The sequence below is a fragment of the Thalassophryne amazonica genome, chromosome 19 (assembly GCF_902500255.1).
Source record: "Thalassophryne amazonica chromosome 19, fThaAma1.1, whole genome shotgun sequence".
Classification (NCBI taxonomy): domain Eukaryota; kingdom Metazoa; phylum Chordata; class Actinopteri; order Batrachoidiformes; family Batrachoididae; genus Thalassophryne; species Thalassophryne amazonica.
The window spans coordinates 37422882-37448005 of NC_047121.1; the positions used below are offsets into that span (position 1 = coordinate 37422882).

Sequence of the window (25124 nt, forward strand, 5' to 3'; positions counted from 1 at the left end):
CACGAGCAACAGCTCTGGTTGACATTGCTGCTGTCAGCATGCCAATTGCACGCTCCTTCAAATCTTGCGATATCTGTGGCATTGTGCTGTGTGATAAAACTGCACCTTTCGGAGTGGCCTTTTATTGTGGACAGTCTAAGGCACACCTGTGCACTAATCATGGTGTCTAATCAGCATCTTGATATGGCACACCTGTGAGGTGGGATGGATTATCTCAGCAAAGGAGAAGTGCTCACTATCACAGATTTAGACTGGTTTGTGAACAATATTTGTGGGAAATGGTGATATTGTATATGTGGAAAAAGTTTTAGATCTTTGAGTTCATCTCATACAAAATGGGAGCAAAACCAAAAGTGTTGCGTTTATATTTTTGTTGAGTATATATCTCTTATGGTGGCATAATATTTTTGCTGTGCAAAATGCTAAAACTGTGTTGTAGTTTTCAGTTGAGTAAATTATTTCAAGTCTTGTTAACACTGAAAAATGGCTGCGTCTCATGTCCTCAAATACTGTCTGCCACTGCAGACTTTAATTCTGCTATCAGAAACATGGTGATGGTTTTTCTAGCATTAACATGTGCTTCATGAGTGCTTCTCCATCTTAAGGACAACTGTCAAAGCACTTTTTACATGCATTTAAAGCAAACACTCATTGTAATGAAAGTGTAACTGTCTTGGGTCACATTTTGGGTTTGATCTCCACATTATTCTGTTTCTGCGAATATTCTTTGTGTGTTACTTTTACACTCCGTGTTATGTGGCTAAGTCTCCCTCGTGGTAAAGGTTCTCTGGAGCATTTAATTTTACATTTCTTCCATGTTCATTTTGTGTACCTTAACCTGACTATTTGTTTATCACCTCTATTAGAGCGTTCCCTCATCACCAGATTGTTTAAGTTCTTCCTGACTTCTCATGTTCTGATTAACAGTGTTTTCTAACATTTTTGCCTGTCTGTTAACAAACATAGGCCGTCAACTGAAGGTTCCTGAGTTGCCTGCTGTCTTGGATTTGTTTGCCTGATGTGATAAATCTGTGTACTGGCCTACTGCTTGTAGTTTGGACAACCTGCTTGCTGCCTCTTAGAATGAAAAAGGCTGTCCTCTGCTGTATAAATTGCACCGATAAACCTGCTTTTACCTGCCTTAAATTATGGATCTATGCATAGGGACATTTTGCTACAACCATGACAGTGACATGTTCTGTTCTTTCATCTTTCTATGCTTATAGGGGCATCAATCCTATAACCTTCTGGTTCCAACCAGGCTCACCACTTCACAGTCAATCAGCATCTATTATAGTAATATGCAGCAGAAACAATTTGCTACTGAGAGTTGGGAGGGCTGCATGTCAGTTCCAAAATGCTCTCGTCTACCGATGGCCACACAGATATTCAACAGTAAGAAGTAAGTAACAAACAGGCCCAGAGGCCTGTGCTTATCCCTAGATACTAGGGGAGTAAGAGATCACAAAACTCACAGCTTGAATCCACAGTTTTAGTCAAAGATCAAATAATTTTTCAGATAAAAAATGTGGGGGGTGGAGGGGCAATAAACACAACATTGCTTTCTGAGGGGTGCACCACCTGTAAAAAGTTTTGCTTTTTGCATGTTTTTCCATACTCAGTGACCTTACAACATGGGGAAAACACAGCGCACACACTCCATCCTCAGCTCCTGATATTTTGCAGTAATTATTTCACTGCTTGGATCGCAAAGTGCATCAAGCCTGCACCAGACTGCCTAGAGTCTAACACAGTGCAAGGTGGCAGAGGAAGTCTGCTTTTAACATGCTCCTTTCAACTGTCGAACCAATGGAGGTGGTCTGTACAGGTCACAGATCAACTAAGGTCTGTTAGATACTATACTGTGAAGTAGTCTACAACGTCCCCTCAACAGGGCACCGGTGCATCACAGCTAAGCCCCAGCTAAGGCCCATACCATTTACAGTTGGGTGTACTTTGCTAATGCAGACAAACTGTTGTGTCCAACGACAAAACCTGATGGCCTAAAGCACGCGCCTGGAATGGAAGCCAGTTTATATAATCAGAATCCAACTCCTATCCTGTATATCAGAGAGAAGGTGGCAGAAGTTTAAACAAAGGAGTAAAAAAAATTATGCAGAAATAAAAACTTGCTTTTAGCCACCATCTTTCTGAAAATGCCACTTACCCTCCCCAGGAAAATGAAGGGTACATCACATGATAATCAATGGAAGCACAGCCAATGACCTCATCAACTCTCCACTGCAACATCAACGCATGTTCTCGGTTTTGGTTTTCTCAAACTGTAGGGGATAAATGAGCCTGCCATGTTAATATAATTTAGCCTGAAGAAGCCACATGAATGAGCAATGAAACATATCAAAGTCTAAAGTCCAAGCACAAAATTTCAAGATATCTTCAACCATCAACTAACTGTGAGGTTTAACTGACCCTGACAGGTTTAAGACGTGCAAGTGAAATGCTGACTTTAAAGCACACAAACACAGACATGCAGACAGCGAGCCATGAAAATGAGGTTTGATCATCTGTCCTGATGATTCTTACCATAAAGCTAAACAGACTTCCTTCATTTAGTGTCGTTATCCAGAGAGCGGTGCAACGCGGGTCATTCATGTTCACACATGCATGTTCCTACAGTGATGGCGGCAGAGTTGCTAAGCTGTCATACAAGGCCGCGACCTGCTGAAATGGAGCTGTTTGGGCTTTAGCGCCTAGCTCAAGGACACTTTGCATGCTGTTTATAGGGACAGATTGGGAACTGGGCATTATTATTGGACAAGGGGCCCGACCACTCGAAGTGACTGCTGAATGAAAAGTAGAAGTGTATTAGTTTGGAAGACAGTTTCGTTTCAATGCAGTATTTTCAGGCAGTAGCAGAACATTCTTTGTGATGGAAGGTGGCGCATGGCTCCAGGGTGGACACATTATGCATCTAATCAGCATTTTGCAGCTACTTTACTACAGCACTTTGATTAATACGTAATGAGCATGTGTAAAAAATTTAAAAGGACTCCTGCAGGTCTGGTTTTTTATGTCATCCTTAAAGCAACCATTCTGGTAATCTTGTTTTGGAATCGTTTCTTTAAACTACTCAGTCAGCAGCACGCTTTCATTCCACAATTTTTAGTAGATGAGAAAATCAAGATAAAAGTACAATCCTGGGTGATCAAAGCTCCCTAAAACCATTTCTGATCTCCCTAAGGTCACCTCCACGTGGAATGGGTGGGAGTATTAGAAGATGCACAGTTATTGCGTCCCTTATCCGTTGACAGTTGAGGACGGTGAGTGATTGGAGCCCTGTTCAGCCTTAGTTGTCTGGCTGTTGACAGCAGTCCCCACGGCTGCGCACCAGCCCAGGCTGTGTCACTGTTAGAAAGGCATCTGAGCAGGGTTCAGATTGCCTACCCGTCGTTCCAGGATACACTCATTCTCCTTTAAGGTAGCCGTTGGCATTAGTTGCCATCCCTCTGCCCCTTTCTCTTCTCCCACCCCCTGTTCTTCCTGATCCTCCTCTGCCGCTGCCGCCCTTCCAACCATCTTCAGGCCCCTCGTGGAAGCGCAGCCGTAGTGTTTTGCGGATGACCAGGCGCTCTACAATGAAAGAGGCGCAGAACCAGGGCACAGCGTACTCAGCCGTGATGAGGCCCATGAAGTTGTAGCGGAACTCGGAGTAGTCCCAGGGGCAGGCGTTGAACTGGCGCAGCAACAGCCCGGTGCCAAATTCCCACAGGTACGTCCATAGCGTGTAGATGATGCAGCGCAGCAGTACCGGGCAGCGGTCGCGCAGCTTCAGATACATCTGCTCTACAATGAGAATGCAGGTACCATAGATGAAGAGCGCCCACACGCTGGTCACACCAGGGAATTTCCAGTTGCAGTTGACCACGAACTCCCAGGCAGCAGTGAACATGACCTCGCAGAAGTAGCCATGAATGGCATACAGGTACCACCGTGAGAGCGGCGTTAGAGGCACAGGAGCCTCTAGGGTTGCCAAGGTCACCATCCTTGTGTTGAGCTTCCTGTTTCAGCTCATGAGACGTAGGCCTGAGGGGGAAACAAGAAAGAACGGGTGTAAGAAACGCAACATATCAATGCCATCCAACATGTAAAGTTCAACTGAAGATGACGTATCAACAAAGACTAGCGACATTGGAAAGCTAATAAGTCTTTTCGTATTGAACCTTTCATGTTTAAAATGTATCTCAAAGTACTTAGAAAAAAAAACAAGTAAAAGCAGAGCAGATTGAGTGCTACCCAAAGTCAGTCATATCCAGCCACAGTCAGTCATATCCAGCCACACTCGCCAAAAACTGGAAGGACACAGAAAGAACCTGCACAACGTATTAGAAATGTAGTGGAAACTATTATGGGTGTGATGTAGTCAAATCAGCACAGTGCGGACAATTCTAGACGATTCAGTTTTTTGATGTGACTCTTTAGATCCTTACTGCCGGTTCAGATTGGGCCAGTGTCGCACACCGAACAGTCCGCCCCTAAAAATTGGTCCACCCTGCCTTCTTCACTGCGCATGCATCATTTGGGACCACAGCAGCTTGTCTGAGACAGAGTCTCTTCACCCAGAGTGCTCAAATGGATTAATGGGATTATTAACCATCAGATAACAAGCTAAAACCTCTTAAATCATTCTAAAGTCAGTTTTAAGTAGAAACGGCACAGTTTTTAGCAGAAACAAGGCGATAATCGGTAACGCTTTGAAATGAAGGCAGGGCAGACTGATTTTTAGGGGGGACCGTTTGGCCAGTGACGCCGGAATTTACACACGTGGCTGCCATGGCGTGTGGGTGTGGCGCATGTATAAGTTTTGGCCCAATCTGAACCGGCAGTAAGGATCTAAAGAGGGAGGTCACATCCAAAAACTTTGAATCATACATAATCATCCGCACTAACGATCCCTCCCAAAAACGGCCAAATCAAAATTGATTTTTATACAGTTGTCAAGATTTTCAAGGTCCACAACTTGACTGCGGCAACTTGCGTGTGCGCGAGTTAACGGAGCTCACCTGTACTATACTGGTGGTTTTGATGGAAGTGTGGTTTGAGTGGAAAAACCATTGGTGTGTCTAATATGTATGTTTTATGGCTGCTGCAGACTCAGTGGGTTGAGGTCGGCTTGAACTTACTAAACTTTGTGAGCCTTTTGGTTACTTTCTGGGCATGTCTGTGCATCAGCAGCAGGCACACATTTCCCATAAAACCCCTGTGTGACCAAAATTCAATATGGCGGATATGCAATCCCCTACTGAGGTTGGCCTCAAAGCATGCGCCGACGTGCCAGCACGCACTCAATCAAAGTCTCGCACACCGCACGCACGCACGCACGCACACACACACACAAACACAGCATTTAGGTGTGTGTTTATAAAAGACAGGTGATATTAGCAGGAGAATTATTTTTTCTACATATGTACACAAGAAAACTTGCAGAATCAAATAAAAAAGAATAGCGCCAGGCACTGCACAGTAAGAATGTGGCACGTGTGTATGTGATGTGATTGTAAGAAGACTTTAAGAATGAATTGCACAGGCATCGTACAGGCATTATCATGCCAGTGGTAAGAAAGTAGTGGAAACATGGCAGGTTCTTATCCCCTGGAGTCCGTAGTATTAAGCGGATGAAAGTCTACAACTTTTGGTGTTGAGGAGTGAGGTTTACTCACTGCACTGCATACCTGTTGACCACTGTTGCACTCACCCCCTACACCCAAAGTCTCCCTCCCATCTGGGCCATGGCACAATGTAACCTGCATTGTGTCTGTACCTCGATGGGTGTGACCTCACAGTCGCAGGTAGTGAGGGGTGGACAGTCTAACAGGAAGCCTAAAACCCAAAGTGCTCTACCATGTGTCATGAACATGTCTTGGTTTGCTCACTGCACAGCTCCCGCTGGCCACCATTACACTAACATACAATATTCCTTCATCCATTCATATTCTGAACCCGCGTAGTCCTGTTAAGGGTCACGGGGGGCTGGAGCCTATCCCAACAGTCACTGAGGCAAGAGCGAGGTACACCATGGAGAGCCTACTGTAGGGCAGACACCCCATTTAACACCTGCTGAGAAAGACTGACCCACATTTTAATTTCAATTTATTCATTTATATAGCACCAAATCACAACAAAGTTGCCTCAAGGCGCTTCACACAAATAAAGTCTAACCTTACCAACCCCCAGAGCAAGCACACAGGAGACAGTGGTAAGAAAAAACTCCTTCTGATGATTTGAGGAAGAAACCTCAAGCAGACCAGACTCAAAGGGGTGACCCTCTGCTTGGACCATGCTCCCGACACAATTACCCAGAAGAACCCAAACAATGGGTCAAATCACTGAATATTTCATGGAGCTCTGTTTTCTACAGAGCCTGACTGGAATTTCTTCATAATATTTCTTCCCATTGGGAAGTTAGTAATTTGTTTCAAAACCACCTGTTCAACTATCTTGCTCACACAGGGAAGATGTTAACACTAGGGGGCACTTCAGCTGGCTTTCCCTCCATTGATGCTATTTTCTGACTGTCTGAGGGTGTTTCTTATGTAAGGTATAGCTTTATTATCTGACCGCTCTTTTTCCAAATTCCGCTGCTTGATTCGCGCAGCCTTTTGTATTAGGTGTCAGGAGGCCCACGCAGGGTTGGATTTAGAGTACTGAAGAAAAACAGCACACAGGAGGATTCGAAGAACACATTTCATACAGCCAGACGGTGTCTAACTCACATTACGCAAATCCTCCAGAGGAAACTGTGTCATAACAGCAAGTGTTGCACAAAGGATCTGCAAATACATGCACAGAAAGCCAGCTTAGGAGGACAAAAGCTCGTTTGATGAAGAAAACCCTGATTTTGGGGGGTCTTTGTCTTCAAAGTCTGGCTGAGGCCCAAGCTGGGCCCGTGAGAATTAGCACATTTCTCACGAAGGAGGAACAAAGGTTTCATGTGAGGAACCTCGGCGGTGCACAAACTGACCTTTTACCAAATATAAAAGAAAAAGGTTTAACAGTAAAAAAGAAATAGAAATTGCAAGGAATTTTAATGTCCTGAAAGCAACTAGCTACATCTCGAGCATGTTTAAAGAATCAATACTTGTAAATGGCATTCAGTATCAAAGCGCGCCTGCGACTGATTCACCTTTTGATCTTCACATGTCCAACATCACTCGCTCCGTCGCTCTTTCGCAATCTGATTCTCACAGTACACTTTTTCTCCTTGCTTCTCGTGCCGTGCTCGTTACAATCTGAGCTGCTAATGGTGAAAATTTTGCTTCCTCTATTAATCCGCATCTCAGATTCAGCAGATTCAGCTCCTGACACACACGGAGGAGGAAGACATGATTGGAAATTAAAATCTTGCGTGCATTTTTATTGTTGACACACATTTCTAGAATTGGTTCAAAACAGGAATACTTTGCCATCTGTGTTTCATGTCCTTGACTCTCGCTCCCCGTCAACAAACTGACAGAATCAATCTTCTTCTTTGTGTTTCGGCTGTTCCCGTTAGGGGTCGCCACAGCAGATCAATCGTTTCCATCTCACCCTGTCCTCTGTATCTTCCTCTGTCACACCAACCACCTGCATGTCCTCTCTCAGCACATCCATGAACCTCCTCTTTGGTCTCCCTCTTCTCCTCCTGCCTGGCGGCTCCATCCTCAGCATTCTTCTCCCTATATACCCTGGGTCCCTCCTCTGCACATGTCCAAACCATCTCAATCTAGCCTCTCTGACTTTGTCTCCAAACCGTCCCACCTGAGCTGTCCCTCTGATATGTTCATTCCTAATCTTGTCCATTCTTGTCACTCCCAAAGAGAATCTCAACATCTTCAGCTCTGCCACCTCCAGCTCTGCCTCCTGTCTTTTTGTTAGTGCCACTGTCTCTAAACCATACAACATAGCTGGTCTCACTACTGTTTTGTAAACTTTCCCCTTCACTCTTGCTGATATTCTTCGGTCACAAATCACTCCTGCCACCTTTCTCCACCCACTCCACCCTGCCTGCACTCTCTTCTTCACCTCTCTACCACACTCTCCATTACTTTGAACAGTTGACCCCAAATATTTAAACTCATCTACATTCAACACTTCTACTCCTTGTAACTGCACTATTCCACTGGGCTCCCTCCCATTCACACACATGTACTCAGTCTTGCTTCTACTGACTTTCATTCCCCTTCTCTCCAAAGCATATCTCCACTTCTCCAGACTAGACTCAACTTGCTCTCTACTCTCACTACAGATCACAATGTCATCTGCAAACATCATAGTCCATGGGGACTCCTGTCTGATCTCATCTGTCAACCTGTCCATCACCACTGCAAACAAGAAAGGACTCAGAGCTGATCCTTGGTGTAATCCCACCTCCACCTTGAATGAGTCTGTCATTCCGACTGCACATCTCACCGCTGTCACACTATTCTTGTACATGTCCTGTACTACCCTAACATACTTCTCTGCCACTCCAGACTTCCTCATACAATGCCACAACTCTTCTCTTGGCACCCTATCATAAGCTTTTTCTAAGTCCACAAACACTCTTTCCCATAACTTCATGTTGTGGCTGATCAGCTTTATGCCTCTGTAGTTACTGCAGCTCTGAACATCACCCTTGTTCTTGAAAATAGGAACCAGCACACTTCGTCTCCACTCCTCAGGCATCCTCTCACTTTCCAAGATTTTATTAAACAATCTGGTTAGAAACTCTACTGCCATCTCTCCTAGACATTTCCATGCCTCCATTGGAATGTCATCTGGACCAACTGCCTTTCCACTCTTCATCCTCTTCATAGCAGCCCTCACTTCTTCCTTGCTAATCTCTTTTACTTCCTGATTTACTCTCACCACATCATCCAGCTTTTTCTCTCACTCATTTTCTTTATTCATCAACTCTTCGAAATATTCCCTCCACCTTCTCAGCACACACTCCTCACTTGTCAGCACATTACCATGTGCATCTTTTACCACCCTAACCTGCTGCACATCCTTTCCAGCTCTGTCCCTTTGTCTGGCCAATCGGTACAAGTCCTTTTCTCCTTCCTTACTATTCAACTTCTTGTACAGCTCGCAATATGACTTTTCCTTTGCTTTTGCCACTTCTCTTCTCGCCTTACGCCGCATCTCCTTGTACTCCTGTCTACTTTCTTCATCTCTCCGACTATCCCAAAACTTTTTCGCCAACCTCTTTCTCCTTATGCTTTCCTGGACCTCTTCATTCCACCACCAAGTCTCCTTGTCTTCCTTCCACTGTCCAGATGTCATACCCAGTACTGCCCTAACTGTCTCCCTCACCACATCTGCAGTACTCTTCCAACTGTCCAAAATTGCTTCCCCTCCAACTAGTGCTTCTCTCACCTGCTCGCTAAATTTCACACAACAGTCTTCCTCCTTCAGCTTCCACCATCTGATCCTTTGTTGAGCTCTCACTCTCTTCTTCTTCTTTACCTCTAAAGTCATCCTACCAACAACCATCCTATGCTGTCTAGTGACACTCTCTCCTGCTACCACCTTACAGTCTGTGATTTCTTTTAGCTTGCATCTCCTATAAAGAATGTAGTCCACCTGTGTGCACCTTCCTCCACTTTTATATGTTACCCTGTGCTCCTCCCTTTTCTTAAAGTAGGTATTCACCACAGCCATTTCCATCCTTTTTGCAAAATCAACTACCATCTGTCCTTCCCCATTCCTATCCTTGATACCATATCTACCCATTACTTCCTCATCACCTCTGTTCCCTTCACCAACAGCCACATGGGGTGTGCAGCAGGTACATTCTGAGTGCCGGTCCCAAGCCCGGATAAATGAGGAGGGTTGCGTCAGGAAGGGCATCCGGTGTAAAACAAGCCAACCCAACTATGCAGACTCAAAACTGACAGAATCAATATTAATTATAATTAATTAGGGATGCCCCGATTGGGTTTTTTTCCCCCCCAATCTGAGTCATTTAAAACTGAGTATCTGCTAATACCTTATCCGGATGAGATACTTATAGACATCACACTCACAGAGCACGCAGCCTGCGCACTAAAGGTGGGAACCGAACAGCTCTGTAACACATTAAGATTAAAAAAAAAAAAACCTTCAATCTAACCTGCGCCTTAATGGTTTTATTTATTTATTTTTACAAAATAACAAGTTAAATACATTTTTGTATATGGCTCATCAATTCTTATGATTAGGCAGCCATTCCATTCTGTGCACAGCTGATCCCATCAGATCTCAAACAGCCGATACGCAAGCAACAGCCACAATGTTATGATTATTCTCATCATCATTAATTATTATTAAATGTGAAAATGTATTTAAAAAATGTCTGTACAGTGATGACACTTGAGGATGAGCAAAAGTACTCATGTTGAAAGTGCTACGTGACTGACCGCTAAGAAGCTGAAACAGACTCGATGCACATTTGAAGTGAAGGAGAGCATAAATGTGCTTTTATAACATGCACCAGCAAACAGAGCGGTTGTTAGTTCAGTCAGCGCATTGATCTGTGCAACGTGTTCAATGTCTTGATCGGATCCAAGTCAAATCACAGCCCTAAAATTAAATAATTGAAAATAATGTTTTGAATGACTTTTCTTAATGGAAAACATTCTGTGCTAAATCTATCCAAGGTGTTCCACAAGCAAAGTTTATTATGATTACTATGACATACAGATAAAAGGTACTGCAGCTAATTGCTAGTGCGAACTCTTTAATAAGTATTACTTTCTGCTTGGCCTTCATATATCCATTTTTTTCCCCATCAACTCTATTGACATCCTCCCATTGTTGCTACAGTGGTGGCTTTGACCCAGTGACCTGACACTATACCAGTGCTCTCATCGACCCCAAATATTGATCAGCAAAGCGCCATGAAGTCTGCTCCACTACTGCAGCTCATGACAGTGTGAAGAAGTGGCAACCTCCAGTGCTGAAAAATGAAGTCCATGCGGAAGTGCCAAAACTTCCTTGAATGGAGCCAGCTCGAGGTTGGCTCCAAAAGTGAGCCAATCCCCACAAACACCATTGTTAAAATCTCCAATTTCATGGCATAAATAAATATGACTTCATTCTGGTACAAAAAAAAAAACCTTTTCACACTGCTAGAATGAGGCTGCAGAACGTGTGTATCATAGCAATACAGTCTGTCCAGAAAGTATTAACAGCGCTTCACGTTTTCCACATTTTTTATGTTACAGCCTAAACTCCAAAATGGATTAAATTCATTTTGTTCCTCAAAATTCTACGCACAATACCCCATAATAACAATGTGAAAAAAGGTTTTTTGAAATTTTTGCAAATTTATTTAAAAAAATAAATAAGAAATCACATATACATAAGTATTCACAGCCTTTGTCATGAACCTCAAAATTGAGCTCAGGTGCATCTTGTTTCCATTGATTCCACAGCTTAAGTGTAGTCCACCTGCTGTAAATTCAGTTGATTGGACATGATTTGGAAAGACACACACCTACAGTTGAAGTCAGTAAACCACACTCCCTAATGCCAAAAGACACTCTAACAACAGACACTACAGCCCATGGGTATTAGCTTTGTGGTTAGAGTGCCTGCCTCCCATCTGGGAGATCATGTGTTTGAACCCCGAGGGAGAACCACAATGCAGAGGTTAAATGAGCATTTTATTACTAATACCTGAAGCAATACTGTTTGCTGTGTGGTTAATTGTACTAACAGACCATTTAAGAAATCTGTGCTCCAGTATTTCTGTTGAGAGGAATCTTGGTATGATTTAATTTGTGTGATAACACTGCTAGCACTAACTCATTTAATTTAACTTAATTTATTAAATTTATAATGCGCCAAATCACAACAAATGTTTCCTCAAGGTGCCTCACACAAAACAGTTCAAAAACAAAAATAAAATGAGTGAGTAAATCAAACGATTCAAATACACAATTAAAATATACAACTAAAATAATAAAACAGACTAAAAAAAAAGCTATTCATAAGAAAGGGAATAAAATACGTTTTTAGTCTCGACTTAAAAATGTCCACCGAATCTGACTGCCTCATGGTCGCAGGGAGACTGTTCCATGGCCTTCTCTTATTGTGCACAATAAGTGAAGGCTCTTTGACTTGCTGACTTCTTCTTCACCCTAGGAACACACAGCAGTCCTGCATCCTGTGACTGTAAAACCTGGGCCAGTACGTAGGGTTTCACCAAAATGGCCAGGTAAGAAGGCGCCAGTTCATGAACAATTTTATAGGTTAGCTGCAAGACCTTAAAATCTGCTCTTACGGGAGACAGGAAGCCAGTGCAAAGATGGCAGAATGGGTGTAATATATTCAAACCTTCTGCTTCATGTCAAACGTCTGGCAGCAACATTCTGAACCAGCTGGAGACCCCTAATGCTGGACTGCGGTAACCCTGAAAATAGGACATTACAATAATCCAATCTAGAAGAAACAAAAGCATGAATCAGGGTCTCAGCATCAGCCATAGACAGGATGGGGCAGATCCTCACTATATTTCACAGATGGAAAAATGCAGTCCTCGTAATATCCCTAATATGGAGGTCAAAGGACAACGCGGGATCAAAAATTACCCCAAGGTTCCTCACTTTGTCCATATGATGTCTAACACATGAACCCAGGCTGAGCACAAGCTGGTCAAATTAATGCTGATGTCTTGCTGGAACAAGAACCATCATTTCAGTCTTATCAGAGTTTAAAAGTAGGAAGTTACTAGCCATCCAGCCTCTCATTGATGCAAGGCAGTACTGCAGAATTTTATGGGAATGAGATTTCCTGCGGTTATTAGCATGTACAACTGAGTATCATCAGCATAACGATGAAAGGCAATCCCAAAACACCACAGTATATGCCCATGGGGTGCTACATAAAGGGAGAAAAGCAGGGGGCGTAAGACGGACGACTGTGGAACCCCAAATTTCATGTCACTAAGGTTAGAGGTAGTGTTATTGTCCAAACCACAGTGAGAACAACTGGTCAGGTATGATGTCAACCATGCAAGGGCACTCCCAGTAATCCTAAAATGATTCTCCAGCCTATCGAGTAGAATATGATAATCCATGGTATCAAATACAGCACTACAATCTAACAGCACCATAACCGTAGTGGTGTCGGAGTCCATTGCTTGCAGAAGGTCATTCACTACTTTAGTGAATACTGTCTCTGTGGAATTATATTTTCTAAAAGCAGACTGCAGTGGCTCAAAAAGATCATCACATGATGAATTTGTTTTTGTTAATAGGAAACATTTTCATTCCATCAATGTTCAAATCATATGTGATGTACAAATGCATCTAACTAACATTGTGGCTGGGTGGCCTGGTTCAACGTTCAACACAGGACTCATTCATCCTGACTAATAGGGTGGTTGGGGCAGCCCAGTCTCATGCTTTTTTTTTTCATGCTTCCGTCACGAAATGAGTAACATTTCCGTGATGCAATTTTTTATTTTACCATTTATACCCATAACCCCTTCTCCCAACCCTACCCATAACCATAACATAATTGTCTCCCTTCCCCTAAACGTAACCATAACTCCCCCCAGACCCCCACCCCCCATGTCACCCCACATTTCATGCCCCCGTCTGGCATGTGCACGATGAGTAAATGGTTTATTTGAGTAATTTTTAGAAATGAAACCAGTGCGGGCACATTTGGGCATGTGCGCATTCAAATATGTTTTTGTTATTATTATAATTATTCATTTAATGTTTTGTTTCTTGATGGTGAAACTAGAGCTTCTTAACAAGCCCCCGATTGTTTCCCTGTGTTCAGTATTTGTCAATAAATGTGTGCTTAAATTTGTGATGTCACACACTGTCAGCCACACCTCATTCTCTTTAACCTCAGTGTGTGTGCACTACTTCCACTTCATATTTATTCTGGCTGACAGGCCACCACATAAACTCTCCCTACGTATCTCCACTACATTTACTTCCTTTACTCCACTTCATCTGTAGCTCACACTCTGTTAAATTCCTTTTCTTACTGGGATCATTCCAGACAGGGAGGGGAATCCCCAGGTTCTAGGACCTATTTGCATATTTAAATACGGGCGTGGACAAGGTGGAGTTTGGTGCTTGTGCGCTCAATTCCGTGTTCAGTGGGATGTGCAAATGGAAGGTTCTTGGATCCATGCGTATGCACACTTTGATACATCTGAATCTTTGTGTGCTTATACTAGTTTTTGGGTTTTAGCGTGCGCCATATTTCGGTAAGAAATTCATCCAAGTCTTTGTACACGAGGCCCCAGGCGATGAATCAGAAAAAACGCACGTGATGAACCTGTCTAACTACGGACTGCCAGGGTTAGCCTAAGGACAGTTTGAAGATGCTGATTCTGAGATTGTCTGAGACAAAGAAAGTGAAATGGGGTGTTTGAGGGAGAAGAACCTCAGGCACAGGTGGAGGAATTGACCAAATCACCGCTGGCAGGTCTGTCAGTTGGACACTTCTGTGGCAGAAGATAAACGAGAGGAGGGAGAACAAAACACCGATATGAGAGCCAAGACTGAATTAAAAACCACAAAGAGGTGTCGATATCGGAGCAACAGCACCCTGACTGCTGTGAACTTTAACGCTGTGGTTAAGTGAGAAATTGGACTCGATGCTGACGTCCGATTACCATAAAACCCTTGTTCAGGAAGCTGATTGGGTGTGGGAGACTGTGGTGCAGCAGGTAACAGTCAGCAGTGAGCAAGGTGACCCAACCACTGCTGGAGAAGTCTGCTCGCAATCGCTGCTGTCAATGTTAAAATGACATTACATGTAAAGTTAAGTCTTCCCACAATCTGATGTCCATCAAAGCGTTGTCCTGCAGATGAGTGATGTCATGCATGTCAGTCTGCAGGAATAGCCTGTGCAACTCCTGTTGTTGTATGGCTGGGGGGCCTGGCTGCCTTTTTGTTTCTGTCTTTTGTTTTTCCTTCCAGGTGGCTTGCATTTGGGACTGAGTGGCTGTGTTGCTGAGGTTATCAGGACCTCACCCTGATCACCTGCGGCTCGTCAGGACTCACAGCTGAGGTGCATCTATATGGATTGGAACATGGTGGCATTTAAGACTGGAGTATACAGTGTGTATTTGCCAGAGACTCGACCTTGTGACCAGACGGGTGAGATCGTCGTCTCGGGAGCCATCTCATCATCAGTGGATGCAGAGAACGTCCAGGGTTTGATGCACGGTCTGTGAAAGAGGAGGGGGTGAGGTCTCACGCTCGTCAGCACACTTCCTGAGGTACGTTAGATTTTGTGACTAACATTTATACAGTCAGTAAATGTGGTGTCCCTCACACCTTTTTATATTGAGCTGTATGTTAGTCATGTATCGGCTTCCACTGCAGTGGAGTTTTGTGAACTGGATGTTCCATGCCTGCAGGTTGGGAAGCTGATTAGTAATCAAGCCAGGAAGTGTTTGCTGTTTGTACACCTTTAAGTGTTCTCTCTGTGTGTAGAGTGTGGACTCACATAATGGTTCCTTCTTTCACAGACTCGGTTTGTTGCGGCCACCTGGGGGGTGTCGGCGGGGTCCTTGGGTCCGAACAGCTTCTGGCTCCGGACCGTTAGCGCTGCTGGGAGCGCACCACGCCAGACCGCACTTTCTTTTGTGATTTTTTGTATCACTGTTATGTATTAAATTCAGTTAGCCTTTGTACCGTGCTCTGCTTATTTCATACTGGGTCCTTCAAACGCTGGTCGGTTCTCCGAGCTGCGTCCGACACATAACACCTGTCTTCTTCAGAGAAAGACTTACGGTTTCCTCAAAATCACCTCTGATCAAATTTTCTTCATGTGCAAGGCTGTGCATGATGAGAAAGTGTTATCGTCTGTAAAGAAAAGCTCTTTGTCAGAGAGGGACAGCAATCTGGCCCTCACCTCGACGTTACCACATGCCTCGGCTACCTGCAGCGAGAAGAGGAACAGCCGCACTACTTCCTCTGCGCTATTGTGCATCAAGACAAGTCTGGCTTAATTAAAATAGCAGGACAAGTTACATATGTAGCTATTTTCATACAACAGAAAACAAGCAACACAGCAACTGTCAATGCCAACAACAAAAGCACACAGTACAGGAAAACGCCACTTGGAGAATGTAAAAAACACAGAGTACAACACTCTTGCATTACGACTGACGCAAATGCAATCTTTGTGATTCTGTGAATTCATAATATATCTGTGTGGTGCTGACATTTGATCCATTCTGTCCAAAACTGAACGTCTTTATCCTAAACTAATACACCAGACTACCACCATGTTCAATCCAGATGGCTCAAAAGAGTTTCAGCTAAACAGTTATAACCTTGAGTCTGACCTTTAAAGGGCGCTCAAGGGTCATGTGACCTAAAGAAAGGCGATTCATGATTTCATGTTAGTGTTTAATAGTAATCATAGGCGTGTCTAACCAGTTCCTCACAACATCTGTTATAAATCTCCCCTACACATACACAATCAGCACAAGACATAACCTTGGCCTGGGACCTTGACCTTTATTTTCCTTGGCTGACCCTCACTCATTCCAACAAGCTGTGTCCAATTCAAACAGGACACAAGGGTTGTTTACTTGATTGGACACACAGGTCCAATAATATGGTATTTTCCAGACTATATGTCACACCAGAGTATAAGTCATGTTAATGTCTAAGGCGCAAAAACACTAGAGGGCAAACTGCTTCTTGTCACGACTGAATAGACAAAATCATCAAGACAGAGTTAAATGCATGGATGTTTATCTTATGAAATGTCAATAAGCTTCTTAATTCATTAAACATTTTTAAAAACATCCGCTTACCCTAGCCATACTCACTGCAGATTTGGCCATCCCACAAAGTGCAGACAAGCACAGTGCCTAGTAGTACAACGGGTATTCCCTCTCTTTATTCATGAGCATATGAAAGTTATTGTGTCTTTTTATTCAAGAGGTTGGTCTTTCAGTTTGAGATCATGATTTACTAATTCTACTTGTTCTCCAAGACCCAACACATCATCCACATTCAGAGTGTCTTCTTGTGGTTGGAATCCAAGTTAATGATGCAATACTGCCACCTTCTGCTCCGGAGTGTGGATCGGACAGTAACTCTCCTAGTTCAGTATAATGCAATATTTTTTAAGGGGAAATATGTTCATACCAACCCATGTGCTATCGCACATAGGTAGAAAAATGTAAATACAAGTAGGAGTAGTCCTGGTGGCCTTTGGGTTAAAAAAAAACCCCCACCAGTACATCAATGACCGAGTACGACAAGAACAAAAAAAGTGAAGGTCATTTTAGTCAGCTATCCTATTTTGCTAAATGATATTCTGCCTGTTCACCAAAATGCGATGACCCTTTACCAGTTTTTTGCTGCTGCTTACATAATGGAAACAGATGTAACCAGATCACTTCATCTTACCATAACAAATCTATATATAAATTATGGGACCATAACAAATCTATATATAAATTATGGGATATTACACTGACCATTTTAAAAACTAAAATTTCAATACGTCCACCAGGATGGCAGAAACATTCATCATTACCTGAGAAGGTCAAGAGTCTGTCTTGAAGAAGACATCTGTGCAATACAGATGGAAAAGCGCTATATAAGTGCAGTCCATTTACCATTTAATGTGGAGATGTGTCAGGAAGGGCACCTATAAAACTTGTGCCAAATCCACATACATATTGGACCTGCTGTGGTGATCCTAACTGGAAAAAAGGTATTATTTTAGGTTGTACAACACCAGCAGATTCCCTCAGAGTGACCACAAATGTGTAACAGTAGTAGGACTTCTAATGTAGCTGGATAAGGTGGAGGCTCTGGACACCATCCAACCAAGAGAGGTGAGTACAACATTACAGGCAGAATCCTTTCTATGTCCACAAACAACAAGAGCAGTATTCCACACAATTCTGATCTGAAACACAGGATTTGCGTAGAAGAAATAAAATGCACCAGAATTTCATTGTTCATCTCCAACATATTATAGAAGATTCAGTCCTGTAAACAACTCGCAGTACGTGATGTTCTTCCAAAAATACAGGTAAAGTTTGATTAATTAACCCTTTTTTATAAAACATACGCCATAATTTAAAGGAATATGATCTTTACTGAATCAATGGATGTTCTGACTGCAACACTTGAGAAGATGAGTCAGGAACTGAAGTGTCGGAGTTTGCGACTATCTGAAAGGTGTTTTTTCTTCCACCTGCATCAACATCTTGTTTGACCTCACAGTGAACGTTCCAATGAAGAGCCACTTAATTCAACACTTGGAATCAACTCGCCTAATTTGCCTGGGAATAACGAGGAGCGATGCAGCTGGTCATGAGTCTACACTATAAGTACACCTTGAGTGTTGAGGCAGCATACAGAAGGAGAAACAAAAATACAAAAATTGGCACTGTGCAACCACTTATAAACCCAATTGTAGGTTCCAAAAGATTCTAATATTGAAGACAAAGCACAGTAAAAGCCAGCGACTCAAAACACATGACAACATGATTGTCAGCTAAATCATCGAGATGAATCTGACTGATTAAACAGCCAAAAACAAAAAACTAAAAAACACAAAGAAGGACAGATGCAAACATTTGTGCATTTTGCACAGAAGAGACAATGTTTTAGTAAGCAGTGAAGCTGACTAATGCTGAATCCTTTCTGACCTCTGTGGGCTTCACATACTTACAGTGCAGCATGTGACTGGTATTCAAGGACATAACCAGAGGGGGGCGCTGTGTGTGAACCATGTTACAGATTGAAGCATTGTTGGATTATTAAATAATCTGGATTAAAATTCAAACCTTAAACTGAGAAAGAAAATCTAGGCTCTAGCATTGAAACAGAGAATCATCTAGCAGCGCTAGAGCCTAGATTCTCTTCCTACACTAACTTTTATTTCTGCATGTAGGCCAGCCTCATGTGGGTGGTCCTTAGCCTGTTGTGGATCAGTGGGTATGATTGGCTGCAAAGTGAAGTGAGAAGCGGATGTCGTGCTCATGTTGTGTTCAAGGTGGTATGTAAAAATCCTATGGTGTATGTCTGTGTGCCAGGCAACAAATCAGAGTGTTCCATCATGCCGTCCAAATAGATGTGAATACTTTGGTTTTATCAGTTAGACAGCTGTAAAAAGATCAGATGGTTTTATCAATTAGACAGCTATAAAAAGATCAGATGGTTTTATCAATTAGACAGCTATAAAAAGATCAGATGGTTTTATCAATTAGACAGCTGTAAAAAGATCAGATGGTTTTATCAATTAGACAGCTATAAAAAGATCAGATGATTGTGTCAAATACAAGGACATTTTGGGTGTGCATTGGCCATTTTGAAAAGCAGTTAGGTTAAGATCAGTGACAAGGACATTTTGTGGTATGCATCATGGAACATTCTGACAATTGGTATCCCAGTGCAAAGTATATACGAGGTCTATTAGAAAAGTATCCGACCTTATTATTTTTTTCAAAAACCATATGGATTTGAATCACGTGTGATTACATCAGACATGCTTGAACCCTCGTGGGCATGCGAGAGTTTTTTCACACCTGTCGGTTACGTCATTCGCCTGTGGGCAGTCTTTGAGTGAGGAGTGGCCCACCCACTTGTCGATTTTTTCATTGTTTAGGAATGGCTCAGAGACTGCTGCTTTGTTTGATCAAAATGTTTTCAAAAACTGTAAGGCACAACTGAGTGGACACCATTCGATAAATTCAGCTGGTTTTCGGTAAAAATTTTAACGGCTGATGAGAGATTTTGGTCTGTAAGTGTCGCTTTAAGGACGGCCCACGGCGCCTGACGGCGATCTGCTCTCCGAGGCGGCGGCGTCTCGCTGTTTCAAGCTGAAAACTTTCACATTTCAGGTTCTGTTCACCCAGGTCATCGTCAGAGAACAGAGAAGTTTCAGAAGAGGTCGGCATGAGGAGTTTATGTGGACATTCCACTGTTAAAAGAGATTTTGTAATGAAAGAACGTGCGGGCAGATTCACATGTTGGGCCGGACCCAACCGCGGGGGGTCGCGACAGGAAAAACACCTCCATTGGAAACATTAACAGACAAGTTGGAACATGCCCAGCTGTTAAACAATTTCTCAGATACTCACTTGTTGAAAGCCATCAAAAGCCGCCTGAATTTTACAAATGGTTTTCAACGTGGAGGTGTTTTTCCTGTCGAAGCCCAGATAGATTTGCGGCATCGTCACGGAACTGACTCGGCGAATTTGCCCGCACGTTCTTTCTACAAAATCTTTTACAAAATCTCCTTTAACAGTGGAATGTCCACATAAACTCCTGATGCCGACTTCTTCTAAAACGTCTCTGTTCTCTGATGACGACCTGGGTGAACAGAGCCTGAAATTAGGGTGTTTTCAGCTCGAAACAGCCAGACGGACGCCACCTCCGACCGCCGATCCGCTTTGTGAGCTGTCCTTAAAGCGAAAGAAACTCCACAATCTCTCATCAGCTGTTAAACGTTTCACCGAGAACCAGCTGAATTTCTCGAATAGTGTCCACTCGGATATCCCTCACAGGTCCTGAAAAAATTTTGATAAAGCAACGCGCGCCGTCTCCAGCAGCGTCTCAGACAAAGGATTTCAGCCGAGAGGGCTGGACCAGTGCTCACTCAAAGCCTGCCCACAGGCGGATGACGTCACCGACATGCGTGAAAAAACACACGCATGCGCACGAGGGTTCAAGCATGTCTGGTGTAATCGCACGTGATTCAAATCCATATAGTTTTTTTTTTTTTATAAAACTGCCGGTTTCTAATAAACCTCGTATATATATATATATATATATATATATATATATATATATATATATATATATATATATATATATATGTGTGTATGTATGTATGTGTGTGTGTGTATGTAGGTATTTACATTAAATATTCAGATCCTATTGTCTTAGTTACAATTTGTACATGTTCAATCAAGCCCTTCTATTTTGTCATGTGATAATTTCACATGGTCCACAATGGAAATAAGCGTAAATGCTTTATTGTGTTATCAGTGTATCATTGATATATTCACCTGTTTGTTTAGATTGATGTTGCCAAATAATATACAAATAATTAATTTTTATGAGTTCAATGGTACAAATATTTCATGAGGTGAAAGGTGGAATGATCCATTCAATGAGGCGATTGAATGAATGAAAAAACATTCAATGTTTTATATAACGGCTAAAACAGATCCTTGTCATTTGATACATTTGTCACTGGTGCTTTGATGTCAAAAGTCCAATACGAACTTGAAACAGGAGTCCAAAGTTGTACTCAGTGAACTTGCAAAAACAGTCAGATAGTTCAAAAACAATTCTGATGATGTAGTCCGTGATGCCATGCACTCACTTTGTGTACTTCCTCAGTTCAGCAAAGAAATTTGTCCAGGTTTTAATCCTAACTTCATCCTAACAGCTCTTCATGCCTCCAGGCGTCTTACGGCGTACTGGATTTGTTTTTGTGTGTGTGTGTGTGTGTGTGTGTTAGAAGAATTAAACACCATTGGTTAAGTAGTTCAAATTGTCGTCTGTCAGCAAAACAAATTACACTATGTTTAGCTAAACGACATCCCCACTAATGTGTGCACATGTGGTGGCGGCAGCGTGCAATGGTACAAAACGTATGGAACCAAATGTGCACGGTAAATGCAGCATAACACAAATGGGACAAATAATCCATGTCACGTGGCACCAATCAAATGACAAGGATCTACTCAGCCGTTATATAAACTCAATTAATCAATCATACACAATATTTTATTTACATTATAACGTGTCTGGAGGAGGGCGTGCATGTACACATACATGAGCTTTTGACAAGAGTGCAAGTTAGCTTTGAGTTAGCAGACGTTAGCATGCACACTAACATCCGTGAATTGTCATTGTAAATCACTCCAGAGATGTTATCAGGTTCCAAAAACAACATTTTCAGTTTTAGAAGTGTTTATTTCTCACTAGTTTTTACAGTTGGAAACACAGGTAATTTCTACCTGCCTGGCGTTTCCGCCTGACGCACCTCCACCAGTGCCGGTGGGGTAACTGCAGGGTCATCAGCCGGGAGCCACCCTTCATTGATGTTTCGCTCCATTAATCCCGGAACATCTCACGGTGGTGGAGCAACGGCAGGGACGCCTCCCTGCCGCCCCCTGCAGCCACCCCTAGGACCCCTCTTTCCCCCACGACCTATCCTTCCTACGCAACCACAGCCAGAAGCTGGCTCTTTCCGCCTCCTCTGCCAGCTCCCTACATGCCCTCTTCAGCCTTATTCCAGACACTCCGATCTTCCTAAGGAGGCGCTGAATGGATGTTCCGATGAACCCCCTACAGCCAACCTCCACGGGATAGATAACTGCGGACCATCCCACTTCCCGACACTCCGCTACCAAGTCGGTGTATTTATCTCTCTTCCTTTCACAGGCAGCCTCCATTCCTCCCTCCCAGGGGACCGTTAGCTCCACCAAAATCACAGACTTAACATCAGCGGACCACAGCACAACATCTGGCCTCAAAGAGGTGGTAACAATCTCTGGGGGGAACTTGAGCTGCCTATCGAGATCCACCCTCAAGTTCCAGCTACATCCAGGTGTTAGCAGTGACCTTGTCCTCTGAGCAACAGGTTGGACTCCAGCCCCTTGTCTAACAAAGTTGATAAAAGTCCAAGACGTAGGAGGAAGCTCTTTAATTACCTCCGTTCTCTGCACTTCAAGGACTTCTGCCAGCTTCCGCAGAACCAGATCGTGCCGCCACCTATACCTACCCTGCGCCAGAGCTGTCTTGCAACTAGACAGGATATGTTGGAGGCTTGGGTTTGGGACATTACAGAGCTGACAGCTTTCCTCCAAGCCATACCACAGACTCACATTGCTTGGGCTGGGGAGGGTATCATACGTGGCCCGAATGAGGAAGCTAAGCCTTGCTTGGGGCATCTTCCACACCTCGGACCACTTGATGGTCCTACTGACAACTCCTTCCCATGTTGTCCATTGCCCTTGCCGCGACTGGCTGAGGGCCTTGATCTTATATTTCTCCTCCTCATGCCTGACCACCTCCTCAATCACCAACCCTTTCTTCTCCTTTCTTGTAGCCTTGGACCAAAACTTGGGGGCTATTCCCCACCCCAATGCCTGCTCTCCCTGACTGTATCCTACCCACCACTTCTTTATGCTCAAGCCTGCTGATGGCCTGGTTAACAGCCTCCTCAGCCTTCCACTTGCGTCCTGTTCGTACTGGCACCTTGCTGTTTTTTACGAGTGGATCGGCTGATTCTCTCAACTCCAGAACAAGCCTGGCCTTCTCTTGCCTGTAGCCTAGATTAATAGACTTCAGTGGCAGCTGCAACACAGTCTTCCCAAACAGGGCAACATCGGAGAGGCTTCGAGTTTGCCCAAGCCACTTGCGTATAAAGCTATTGGCTTTTGCATCCATCTTCATTACTACGGATGAAGTGATCTCGCACAGCTTCAGAGGCCACATCAACCGCTGGAAGAGGGTGAACTGATAACACCAGACTTTCAGCTTCCCTGGGAGGTGGCACTTATCAATCCTCTCCAGCCCATCCGTAAGCTGCTGCAAAATGACGGCAGGCATGTGAGTATCAGACAACTCCGCCGTATACAGCCTTCCCAGACTGCGGACTGGTTGGTCAACCAACAACGGGATCTTTCCTCCATCCACTGTAAAGGAGATACGGTCGTTCCTAACTCCCTTCCGGATCGACAAACTGCGGGACTTCGCTGGCTTGATCCTCATTCTCGCCCATCTGAGGAGTTCTTCAAACCTCCTTAAAAACCTAACAGTACATGACGCTGTTTGCAGTAGGCTAGTTACATCATCCATGTAACTTCGCAGAGCTGGTAGCCGTTGTCCTGACCCCGTTTTTAACCCTCGCCCCATCTGCCTACTGCCGATCACAATCACCTCAAAAGCTGCCGTGAAAAAGATGGGGGAAATTGAGCATCCCATTGCGATGCCCTTCTCGAGCTGTTGCCAATTGGTGGTAATACCCTGTGTGGCATAACAAACTTGCAAAGAGTTAAAGTAATTGGATACCAGCTTCTGAATACAAGATGGAATATGAAAAAATTCCAAGGCACAAGCAATGAGCTGATGAGGGACCGAACCATAGGCATTTTCCAGATCCAGCCAGACAACGTGCAGATCGCGCTTCTCCCGCTTGGCTGACTGAATCTGGTTCCAAATCATAGCTGAATGCTCCACACAACCTGGAAAACCAGGAATGCCTGCCTTTTGACAACTGGTGTCAATGTAGTTATTTTCTAGGAGATAACTGGTCACTCTCTTTGTGACCACTGAAAAGAAAATCTTCCCTTCCACATTCAATAGGGCAATTCCTCTAAACTGATTGATGCTACGAGAGTCCTGTTCTTTTGGGATAAAAATAGTTATTGCCCTAGCCCACTCAGTTGGAATAACTTTGGTCTTCCAGGCGACTCTCATCAACCTCCAAAGAAACTTCAGCACCGTCGGACAGCTTTTATACACCCTATAGGGCACGCCATTCAGGCCTGGGGCTGACGCAGATCTCACCTTGTCCACCACCTGCCTGATCTCGACCCACCTTGGTGGTGTTATATCGAACTCAACTTCGGGCTCGGCAGGACGGGGCACATATCCTGGTGACCCTAGCGGAATGTTCCTCGCAGGATCGCTCAACTGACTTTTCAAGTGCTCCTCAAGCTCCTGTGCCGTAGCCTCCAGTCTTCCATTCTTTTTCTCTTCGAGGAGGCTCCTGGCAAACTTAAAAGGATCCCGGAAGATCCTTGCCCTCTCACTCTCCTTCCTTCTTCTCCGCTTTCGAATCCGCTCCGCTCTCCGCAAGGTTATAAGCCTCCTTCGAATTTGGACCCACAATACTTTAAGTCCCTCTTTCTCATTTTCTCCAGCTTTCCTCCAAGCCTTCCTAAGGGACCTCCTCTCCTTCACTAGATTGAATATTTCCTTCTCTCTTCTCCCTGGCTCCCTGGCCGTGTTCTTCCTCCCCACTTTTTCCCCAAACCTTGCCCTACCCACTTCATATATGATGTTACCAAAGAGGTTCAGCTTGGTGGACACATTGCCTCGCACTGACTTCAGGCTGACATACAGATCATGATCGAACCCTCTCCATGCCTCTTTGTCATTGGCTCTAGGCCACATCACTTTGGGCTGTTG

At 43.8% G+C, this 25124-nt stretch overlaps 1 protein-coding gene across 1 annotated transcript in view; it reads right to left on the reverse strand.

Moving 5' to 3' along the window:
• Positions 1-718: 718 nt before the first annotated feature.
• Positions 719-25124, reverse strand: part of tmem229b (transmembrane protein 229B) — a 29315-nt gene continuing 4909 nt past the window's right edge. Inside the window, exon 2 of the mRNA XM_034195599.1 lies at positions 719-4044. Coding sequence (XP_034051490.1) covers positions 3425-4003 — 579 coding nt within the window. The 5' untranslated portion in view covers positions 4004-4044 and the 3' untranslated portion in view covers positions 719-3424. The remainder of the gene's footprint in view (positions 4045-25124) is intronic.